The 11,459-nt window shown below is 45.1% G+C and overlaps 1 protein-coding gene across 1 annotated transcript in view; it reads left to right on the top strand.

Moving 5' to 3' along the window:
- Positions 1-11,393, top strand: part of si:zfos-932h1.3 (zinc finger protein 497) — a 15,821-nt gene extending 4,428 nt beyond the window's left edge. The window contains exons 2-10 of the mRNA XM_067391275.1: positions 1,025-1,122; positions 1,592-1,794; positions 3,580-3,675; positions 3,780-3,875; positions 4,917-5,027; positions 5,527-5,656; positions 5,902-6,481; positions 6,561-6,592; positions 7,977-11,393. Coding sequence (XP_067247376.1) covers positions 1,086-1,122; positions 1,592-1,794; positions 3,580-3,675; positions 3,780-3,875; positions 4,917-5,027; positions 5,527-5,656; positions 5,902-6,481; positions 6,561-6,592; positions 7,977-9,313 — 2,622 coding nt within the window. The 5' untranslated portion in view covers positions 1,025-1,085 and the 3' untranslated portion in view covers positions 9,314-11,393. The remainder of the gene's footprint in view (positions 1-1,024; positions 1,123-1,591; positions 1,795-3,579; positions 3,676-3,779; positions 3,876-4,916; positions 5,028-5,526; positions 5,657-5,901; positions 6,482-6,560; positions 6,593-7,976) is intronic.
- The last annotated feature ends 66 nt before the right edge of the window (positions 11,394-11,459 follow it).

Raw genomic sequence — 11,459 nt, 5'->3', positions numbered from 1 at the left:
GAACGTAAATACATTCGTAAATAAATACCTTCTAAAAAATTAACCCTCGGATCTTCAATAAGCGTTTATTAATTACACTGTTATTAAAAGTAATGACTTTTTGATTGAAAAGTGAACTTCCGGAAGTTAAAATCCCATTCATTTTCTCCATGCGGGAATACATTTTTAATGATAATTTATAAACGTTTAAAGACAGCCCTGCTGTGAGCTCCGAGATTATTAATCGATGAATTATGTGAACTCTTGAATGTGACGTGCGCGCGCATGTTGTTGGTGTCTGATGCTGCTGTAGCGCATGCGCAGCACTAGAGGGCGACACACACCCGCTGCTGTAATATATGTGAACCTTTATGTGTCATTTATTGATAAAAATCATATAAACATTCGCTATAACGCTTCTGAATCAACGAGGATTAAAATATAAATGGATTTAAATTGGATTTGAAATCTTTTATTATTTTTTATGGCTGACATAATTTGAAGTGTTGGAACACGTTTGCCTTAAAATTATGCTGTTTATTTTTATATAAAATAATACAAATATTATAAAAATCATTTTATTTTCAATTAATACCGTGTTAAAGAAACAAATGTGTTTAAAATCCAGTAGATTGCCGTCCGGTGGGAGAAATAAAGGAAATTAAATTGTAATAGTATAGTGTCACCACTAGATGCCAGTATAGCCATATGTGTATATATATATATATTCTCTCTCTCTCTCTCTCTCTCTCTCTCTCTGATTTGTTTATCTTATTATATTTATAGCACTTTTTTTAACTCACACAATTCTTCACAATTATAAAAGAGGATAAGAAAATATATAAAATAATATTTGCCATAATTACACACATTAAACGTTTAAGCCACTTGAGACTCGGTTAAAGCAAGTATTTTCAATTATTTCTTATTGTCATCTTTTATTCTCACATATTATTATTATTATTATTATTATTGTTTATTGATTATTGATTGACTCTTGATTGGTTTTTGTCGCATCGCGGCGCTTTTATTTTAAATATTTCAGACCAGATGTGACGTCACGCACGCAGCCTAACCTAGTTAGTGAAGCTTCAACAACATTCCCTATGGACGAAGAAAACTGCGCTGAAATCACCAACACAGGTAAATAAACGACAAAGAGACGTTTTTACGGAAACACAAAGCTCTGAGTTCAGCGTTGCGATGATTTAATTACATTCCGAAGCAGCGAGTGTCTGATTCTGCGCTGCAGTTTGATCGACGGAGTCATTAAAGCGGATCATCGTTGCGCTGAACCGCGCAGAATGTGCTCGAAATAAACACTGTGTGTGTGTATATGTGTGTATGTATGTATGTATGTATGTATGTAGTGTGTGTGTGTATATGTGTGTATGTAGTGTGAGAGAGAGAGTGTGTGTGTGTGTGTGTGTGTATGTGTATGTGTATATAGTGTGAAAGTGTGTGTATAGTATGTGTGTGGAACACCTGCAGTACATACTACACTACACTGGAGTCACGTGACCTCACGAGCGTCTGTTTGCCTATAATAATAAGGAAATCTCAGCTGTTGTTACTTCTACATTCTGTAACCTTTAACCCTGTCTGTCCGCAGGCGTGCGGCTGCCCCTGGCGTCTCTGCGGCTGCTGGTCCCGCCGCTGCACCTCATGTCTGCCTTCATGTGGCAGGTGCTGCAGCAGAGGAGCGTGATGCATTATGGGAGGCTGGAGGAGTTTGTCTCCATGGTGACGGAGACTCTGCCGCAGCTGCTGGGATACAGGCGGAGGTGTCAGCTGATGCTGGGCCTGAGAGCGAGGGTCAGTCACTGTGTGTGTGTGTGTAACTGTGTGTGTGTGTAACTGTGTGTGTGTGTAACTGTGTGTGTGTGTAACTGTGTGTGTGTGTGTGTGTAACTGTGTGTGTGTGTGTGTGTGTGTGTGTAACTGTGTGTGTGTGTGTGTGTGTGTGTGTGTGTGTGTGTGTGTGTGTGTGTAACTGTGTGTGTGTGTGTGTGTGTGTGTGTGTAACTGTGTGTGTGTGTAACTGTGTGTGTGTGTAACTGTGTGTGTGTGTGTGTGTAACTGTGTGTGTGTGTGTGTGTGTAACTGTGTGTGTGTGTGTAACTGTGTGTGTGTGTAACTGTGTGTGTGTGTAACTGTGTGTGTGTGTAACTGTGTGTGTGTGTAACTGTGTGTGTGTGTGTGTGTGTGTAACTGTGTGTGTGTGTGTGTGTGTGTGTGTAACTGTGTGTGTGTGTGTGTGTGTGTAACTGTGTGTGTGTGTAACTGTGTGTGTGTGTGTGTAACTGTGTGTGTGTGTGTGTGTGTAACTGTGTGTGTGTGTGTGTGTGTAACTGTGTGTGTAACTGTGTGTGTGTGTGTGTGTGTGTGTGTGTAACTGTGTGTGTGTTTAACTGTGTGTGTGTGTGTAACTGTGTGTGTGTGTGTGTGTTAGTGTGTGTGTGTGTGTGTGTGTGTGTGTATGTGTGTGTGTGTGTGTAACTGTGTGTGTGTGTGTAACTGTGTGTGTGTGTGTGTGTGTGTAACTGTGTGTGTGTAACTGTGTGTGTGTAACTGTGTGTGTGTGTGTGTGTGTGTGTAACTCTGTGTGTGTGTGTGTGTGTGTGTGTGTGTGTGTGTGTGTGTGTGTGTGTGTGTGTGTGTGTGTGTGTGTGTGTGTGTGTGTGTGTAACTGTGTGTGTGTGTGTGTGTGTGTGTAACTGTGTGTGTAACTGTGTGTGTGTGTGTGTGTGTGTGTGTGTGTGTGTGTGTGTGTGTGTGTGTGTGTGTGTGTGTGTGTGTGTAACTGTGTGTGTGTGTAACTGTGTGTGTGTGTGTGTGTGTAAAAGTGTGTGTGTGTGTAACTGTGTGTGTGTGTGTAACTGTGTGTGTGTGTGTGTGTGTGTGTGTGTGTGTGTGTGTGTGTGTGTGTGTGTGTGTGTGTGTGTGTGTGTGTGTGTGTGTGTGTGTGTGTGTGTGTGTGTGTGTGTGTGTGTGTGTGTGTGTGTGTGTGTGTGTGTGTGTGTGTGTGTGTGTGTGTGTGTGTGTGTGTAACTGTGTGTGTGTGTAACTGTGTGTGTGTGTGTAACTGTGTGTGTGTGTGTGTGTAACTGTGTGTGTGTGTGTGTGAAACTGTGTGTGTGTGTGTGTGTGTGTGTAACTGTGTGTGTGTGTAACTGTGTGTGTGTGTGTGTGTGTGTGTGTGTGTGTGTGTGTGTAACTGTGTGTGTGTGTAACTGTGTGTGTGTGTAACTGTGTGTGTGTGTGTAACTGTGTGTGTGTGTGTGTAACTGTGTGTGTGTGTGTGTAACTGTGTGTGTGTGTGTAACTGTGTGTGTGTGTAACTGTGTGTGTGTGTAACTGTGTGTGTGTGTAACTGTGTGTGTGTGTAACTGTGTGTGTAACTGTGTGTGTGTAACTGTGTGTGTAACTGTGTGTGTGTGTGTGTAACTGTGTGTGTGTGTGTGTGTGTGTGTAACTGTGTGTGTGTGTGTGTGTGTGTGTGTGTGTGTAACTGTGTGTGTGTGTGTGTGTGTGTAACTGTGTGTGTGTGTAACTGTGTGTGTGTGTGTGTGTGTGTAACTGTGTGTGTGTGTGTTGTAGATGGTTCTGGAGTTGTGTCGTGGCCCGGCGGATCTCAGAATCATGCAGGTTCATCTGGACCGATTACAGCTTCCTGCCGCGGCGCCCGGAGAGCCGGTACTGACCCACTCGATCGATTCACAGTCATAAACAGAATCGACGTCATCATGAGTTCAGAGTCATTATTCGGATCATGTTCTGATGATGATGTTTGTGTTCAGGCTCCTGACGCTGATCTCAGAACCTGCGTTGTTAATTTCAAAGCGTTGGTTCTGGCGCTGCTGAAAGACCCGGTTGAGAAAGCTTATTTCTTCCAGGTCAGACACCGGCTTCACCTTCACCAGAGAATACACACTGACAAGAAGCGACACTCGATGGAGCGCTCCACTGAAACACCTGCCGCCATTCTGGGGTGAAAGAGTCGCGGTCCAGTAGATTCTATGGCAATATCAGCTGCTTTGATAAAATAAACATTAAAGCTGAAATCCAACAACACAGAATAAAATACTAGTGATCATCAAACCCTTTTTACAGTTTATTTTACACACTTTTACACAAAGTCTTCCACTTTTCACAAAACCTTTGCTCTCTCGAAACCCAGTCAGTTTGGGTTAAAATTCTTTAAAAGGCTTATAAACACTGAATTAATACCATATGCAATTAAATTAAGGACATGCATCAGAAAATTGGGAATGTTGGACAATAAATTTATGAATATAACGGCTTGATTTAGCAGTGTTGTCTAATGTGCGTTAAAGCAAAAGTGTCCAAAAGTGGGAATTATGGGATAGCGGACACAGCAATGCATCATGTTATTAGATCGTTATGTTTGTAGCGTCATCCATGAAAACATACATATCAGATCTAGATATTATTACTATTACTCCACTAGATCTGAAATATATTGTTCGCTGCAAACACGATGATCTTAAATGTATTAATTATTAATTTACTATTAATGTGTAAAGTTGCATAAAATGGAAATACTCAAAGTAGGCTAACTGCGTTACCTCAGATGGATGAATGTTTGATTCCACAACTGGTAAAATAAAACATAAATAAGGCAATACATTTACTGTAGGATCATACAATTTACTGCTGACTTAATTTATAAACTGATCTATTGCGCTTCTGATCTGGCAGTGAAATTCGCCGATTTTGGGTGTGTAAGATGCGAAGGATTCAACGGTCCAGTTAGTATTTTCACCCCATAATGGCGGACGTGCTACCGGAGCGCCACCTAGTGGCTGTTACCCAAAAAACATCAGAGTGTCGCCTCTTGGCTTCTAAGCTCTTTGACCTTCACCATAATTCGTGTGTGTGTGTGTGTGCATATCCTGTCTGTGTGTCTCTCACAGGAAGTGTTTCCTCTGGAATATGGCACTGGATTCGACACGGCGCTGAAGGAACTGATGTGGGATCTGCTGTCTGGCCTGGAGAAACTGCTTCCTGTCCCGCACTTCAAACAGGTGCAGCTCCGCCTCACTCTGAGGAACATGTTCACATGATCATAACTCAACACGCCTCATATCCTCTAAAGCGTGGATTCTGATTGGCCGTCAGTGTTTTGGACTGGCTTCTCTCTGTCGTATATCCGAGTGAAACGCTTCTCAAACAAGAACAAATGTAGGGCGGGGCTTGATTTTGTCTGTGGGAAATTGATTGCATGGTTCTGGTTTGCTATTGGTGGATCTCATGTGAGTGACAGGTTGCCCCGCCCTCATCATCAGAGAAGCAAGAGGAAGATATTCTGATTCAAGATTAGCAGAACATGAATTTAACACAATAATCGATAAATAATCGAGTTGTTCAGTGTGATTTCAGGTGGACTTTAAACACTTTCCACCCCGAACTGAACCACTGTTGTGCGTCCGGTCCATTCGGCTCAAGCAGTCTGTGATTCGGTTCGGTGACACACCGACGCTTTGTGTTCTGTCAGTGAGTGATTCTCTCTCTGTCTGCGCTCAGACGTTGTCGTGGCTCAATCCTGCCCCCGCTGGCCTGGAGGAGTGTATGCGGACCGACCCGAACGACCTGCACCTGCTTCTGCAGAATCATCGGCTGTTCGGAGGCGCAGAAACACAGAGCTGGCAGAAAGGCAAACATTTAAAGTCATATGCAGAACCGTTTCATTAATTAAGATGACCAGCATTGCAAACTTTTCATATTTTAGTTTGTCATTATCATAAACTCCCAGGTTTGTAGCACAGAACGTTTTACTGTTCATTATTATTTTATTTTTATAATATATTAGTAAAAGTTGAGATGAGTATTAAGATTAATAAAGCATTGTTCATGTGAAGTAATTAAAGGATCGGAAGCTCATGGCTGTTGTTCTCTCAGGTGCTCCTCGCTCCTCCGCCGACTGCATCGTCTCCTCTCTGTCCGTCCCTCCGTCGGCTCGAGTGGCTCTGTCCTCGGAGCAGGTGCTGTACCACGTCCAGCCGCTGAGTCCGTCCGCGCTGACCTCCGACACCATCATCGTCACGGACTACACCGAGGTGGAGCTGAGCAGTCAGGAGGAGCCCGAGGAGAAGCTGGAGGAGCTGCTGGAGGACGAGCCTCCTGCTGCCGATCCTGCGCTCTTCACTGACACACCAGCTGACACGTCACATGATGCCGCCGCCACCGCAACAACGCCCCGTAATGACACGAACCCGCCTGACGACAGTCTACAGGTGGATGAATCGGACCAGCTGAACGCCACGGACGAGACAGACAGGCCTGACGCTCGTCCTGAGGCAGGAAGTGACATCACCTCACCGCAGGACATCCAAGTGTCCATATCAGACGTTACCCAGAAACCCCCGGCGCGGAGAGGGCGAGGAAGACCCAGGAAAAGTACAGAGTCCACAGAGAAAAAAACCACGGTAAAAACGCCCCGTCGACGGGAACGAGCCGCATCGGTCAAACCGGAGGAACGGTGAGTGACGCGCAGATATGAGACGCTGACCCTCAAAAAACATTTTACCAGATGTTCTTGCATATTTCTCTCGTTTCAGGAGTGACGTCACACCACATGGAGACCGTGAAGGTGAGATATTAATCTAGTTGAAATGAGCTGCTAGTGAAGGACGGTCGTCAAGATCAGATCTGGGATGATCTTACACCGCTGAACACCTGCAGGACTCGTGTTTATCGCGTCGTTCGATAGCTTAAACAATCAAAATTATCCTCGTTTTCAAATTGCGCTACCATGGAAATGCTACCTTTAGCGGCTCAATTTTTGTGATTTAACTTTAAATTTGGAACATAACTCGGTTAGACGTGGTTTTGGGTTTATAGCAATTTTAGAGGCTAAACTGTTTTGAAAAATATATAATTTGTATAAAAGAAAACGTGTAGTTCAGCACATTTGATTTACAGTAAACCTAAACCTCTATAACTGTTTTACACTTTCTTTGAGTGTTTCTTTATCACGAGACCATCCTTCAGTCTGTATTTCAAAGCATTCGTCAGTAAACCAGGGCCTAAAACTAATCTTTTGTCACGCCTGCCAATGGCTGGTGACTTAAAAAATTTTTTAAAAACAGGCAGTAATAATGACCCAACATTTTAGATATCAGTGAAAATTCACAATTCTCTATTCCAATTTGGATACCACGGCTAAAACTATTAGCCTAACTAACATAAATTTAAAACATTTTTAAAGACATATGTAACAAAATAAGAACAAATAATCAAATTATAAGCAAAAGCACAAATAAATATAATATAACAAAGATACAAATGAAATGAACGGTGCTTTTCATGTTTCTCATGTTAGTCTGACAGTAATTTTCAGGTGTTTACTGTTTAAATTAGACATCCTTATTAATTACTCCTTATAAAAGTTATTCAGTCAAGAACAGTGAGAATTTATTATTATTAATGTTTTATTATTATTCATTTTTTGTTGTTTAATTAACATTAAAAACACAGACAGCAGGAATATTAGGCTTCTGTCACTTTAAGAGTGAACGCACGGATGTAATATACTGATACTGTACGCATGTGTTTTGCTTTATCAACTGTTTGTTCACTTAAGACATAACCAACAATGTTTACTGGGATATTCGGTATTTTGTTTGAATTTGTCCGCTCAAGTACAAAAGATGTGAAAGAGAGCTCAGTTTAGTATTCGCACGCTGTCTGAGACGCGTCTTTCTAGGCAGATTCCTCGTTTCCTCACAGCAGCACAAGTAACAAAATCAGCTTGTCGTCTTGTGCTTGAATATTAAAATTGACAAGGCTTGAACTTTGGTGACGATGCAGTGCTGTCCCGGCGCTGCTCATGTTTGTTCATATTAATGCACTGTTAGAATTTATAACAACGTTTCCGGAGTTTTACTGTCATTTGCTGAGTGTTAATTTTAGGCCCTGATTACAACAGTCTAAGTTCAGATCTGTGTTCATGAACTCGCTGATGTTTCTCGCAGACGCCTCTGACAGCAGACCTGAAACTCCTCCCGGCGGACCGGAACCTTCCACTGGCCCGCATCGCACACGCAAAACCGAGCCGCCGGCCGCCGACAACCCTCGCGCTCGGCACGCGTGCGACACCTGCGGCAGGAAGTTCACCCGCCGGTCGGACGTGCAGCGGCACCAGCTGACGCACACGGGCGAGCGGCCCTTCCACTGCGGCCAGTGCGAGAAGACCTTCCAGCACGCCTGGGACTTGACCAAACACTGCCGCAAGATGCACGGCGAGGCCGGCTTCACCTGCCGCGTCTGCCAGAGCGCCTTCGCCAACCTGCGCGTGCTGACGGCGCACCACAAGAAGAGCCACGGCGGCGAGCTGCCGCACTACTGCTCCATCTGCGGCGAGGCCAGCGCCACCCTCCCCGCCCTCGTGCAGCACCGCAAGAGCCACAGCGCCACGCAGCAGTACCGCTGCCAGCAGTGCGGCGAGGGCTTCGACACGCTGCTGCAGAGATCCCTGCACCGGCTGAGCCACCGCCGGCGCCACCAGTTCAAGTGCCCGCAGTGCGAGAAGACCTTCACGCGCCGCACGGACGTCAAGAGGCACCAGCTGAGCCACACGGGCGAGCGGCCGCACCAGTGCTCGCTCTGCGGGAAGCGCTTCGGCCTCCGCGCCGGCCTCCAGAAGCACCTGGTGACGCACACGGGCGAGCGTCCGTTCCAGTGCCCTCACTGCAGGAAAAGCTTCACGCAGCTGTCCATCCTGCGGCGGCACGAGCGCATGCACACGGGCGAGCGGCCCTACCTCTGCTCGCAGTGCGGCAAGCGCTTCCTGTCGCTCGGGGAGCTGATCAAGCACGACAAGACGCACGCGGAGGACCGGCCGCACTCCTGCCCGCAGTGCCACAAGGCCTTCAAGTTCAAGCGAGCGCTGCAGGAGCATCTGCTGTCCCACAGCGGCGCCCGGCCGTACCCCTGCAGCTACTGCGGCAAGATGTTCGCCAAGCCCTTCGCGCTCAACAGACACCACCTGATCCACACGGGCGAGCGGCCCTTCTCCTGTGCCCACTGCGAGCGCACCTTCCTCACCGCCACCGAGCTGGCGCTGCACGAGCGCATCCACACGGGCGAGCGGCCCTTCTGCTGCGCCGTCTGCCCCAGGAAGTTCCGCAGCTCCTCGGAGTTGGCGCGGCACCGGCGCAGTCACTCGGACCAGCGGCCCTACAGCTGCGGCTACTGTCCCAAAGCCTACGCCAGCGCCGCCAAGCTCAAGAACCACACCAGGATCCACACGGGCGAGAGCAAACCCAAACGCCCCGCCGCCGTCGCGGAGGTGAGCGTCGTTTTATCGTAGAGGAGATCGCTGCGTTTCTCTGTGATCGGAGTGACCGCACCGATTCAACACCGATCGTTACGGATGAAGAGTTTTTATACGAATGTTAATTTCTCAACTCAAATACTGATACTTTGATTTTTGGATGAACGATTCCTGTAAGCTTCAGTCATCATTTATTCTCCCTCAAGTCATTCAAACACACAAGACTTTCATCTTCAGAGCACAAATGAAGATGTTTTTAATGAAATCTGAGAGATTTCTGTCCCTCCATTCAAACTCTGACGCTTCATAACATTCATAAACGGATGAGAAAATACCCCCAAGTCTTCTGAAGAGACTCGATCACTTTATACTGATTTAATTTAAGCTTTAACTCACATACAGCATCAAATGGAAGCTCACGCACGCATCTGTTTGTTCGCTGGTCGATGTTTGTGATGTTTAGTGATGGAGTCTCTGCTCCATTCATATGGGTTTATTTTATCATCCGTTTATGAATGTTTTGAAGCATCAGAGTTTGAATAGAATTTCAGTGGAGGGACAGAAATCTTCATTTGTGTTCTGAAGATGAACTAAAGTCTTACGGGTTTGAATGAGATGAACGTCAGACTGCTGCGGGTGGAAGATGTGTGCCATACTTCATGTCTTCAAGCAGGTTTCTCAAACCCGTCTCTCATTGGTCCGTCAAACAGATAGTCCCGCCCCAAACTCGCCTCATTGGTTGTCTGGCCACTCATACAAACTAATGGACGTTGTGAAAGCATCAGTCTACATGAAGATGACTGACGTACAGTGAACATCACGTGTGTTATATGGACTTATACTGTGTAGCGGATGTTTCAATCTAACCCTCTTCCTAACAGATCAATGTAAGTTTAGTTATTAAACGTTTTCCATCATAAACGGCATCAGTGAAGCTGAATGTGAGAATATGTCCACAAGGTGGCGCTCTAGACTGTGAAGGCATCAGACATTCATGTGTTCAGTAGGTCATTTCAAGTCTATTTATTGGACTTTTGTCTTAATATTAAAACATCAGAAGTTCTGAAACATCTTTCTAGATAATAAATACACAACTAAAAATGCAAAAGCTTCTATAGAAATGTATAAATCATGTGTCTAGTCAACAAAGAACAAACTTTAGGAGGTAATTTAATCAGAAGTCATCTTCGTTTATATTTACAGCAGTGTTTTCAGGCTCAAACTCACGTCGGGTTTCTTTAGTGTTTTGGAAACAGAGGCCAGCAGAAAGTGTGAAAGGAAGGAAGGAAATGAAATGTGAAATTAATCTGTTCTCCTGATGGAGGAAAAGAGGAGTAAAGTCTGTTTAACTCTTCATTTACCAAGAACCTGCTTTCAGATTTATTAAAATCTGAACAACACATTTAAGTCTTTGCTTTCTTCTTCCACATCTAATGGTCAGCCCGAGAGAACCTGAAGGTCGTGTGTTCGGCTCAGGAGTAAATGTGGGTCGGTGATATGAGGGTTATTTACTGAGAGGAAGAACCGCCTCGGCTTGTGAATGTGTGAGAGAGCCGCTTCTGTTCTCTCTTCGTGACCAATTAGTTCTGTGTCTGATGGTGGCCTTTCATCTGGACCCGCTGAAGTGGGACAGAAGAGACACAAGAGGGTCCATGAATAAACGCCTCACAAAAACACAGTCCGTCGTCATGAGAACCGCTTTTGTGTTTGTTCTCTATGCAGAAGAGATGATGGGAGCATCTGCCTCTCTCTCACACACACACACACACAGACTCTGATCCTCGGGGTCAGAAAGAGTCTGTTTTCTTCAGATGTTTGTACTCACATTAGAGAACTGTGAAACTGTGGGTTGGTTCGGGGTTTCCTTTAGATGAGAAGTTGTTTTGGAAACAGACACCAGCAGAAAGTGTCAATGAGAAGGCAGGAAGTCAAATAAGATTTGAAGAACAAAACTAAACACTTTCTGTGTCCTCACTTCATGACTCTGAATCAGAAACACAGATTATTAGTGACTGAATCGAGTCAGACATGTTTAATATTTGTGACAGCTTTGTTTGGGTCAGAAACGAGAGAAGAACAGAAGCAGGACACTTCAAGGCCGGACAGAAGTGTGTGTGTGTGTGTGTGTGTGTGTGTGTGTGTGTGTGTGTGTGTGTGTGTGTGTGTGAGTGAGAGAGAGAGA

This window comes from Chanodichthys erythropterus, chromosome 8, assembly GCF_024489055.1.
Source record: "Chanodichthys erythropterus isolate Z2021 chromosome 8, ASM2448905v1, whole genome shotgun sequence".
Lineage (NCBI taxonomy): Eukaryota > Metazoa > Chordata > Actinopteri > Cypriniformes > Xenocyprididae > Chanodichthys > Chanodichthys erythropterus.
The sequence above is the reverse complement of the archived record's forward strand: the minus strand, read 5'-3'. Positions and strand labels throughout refer to the sequence as shown.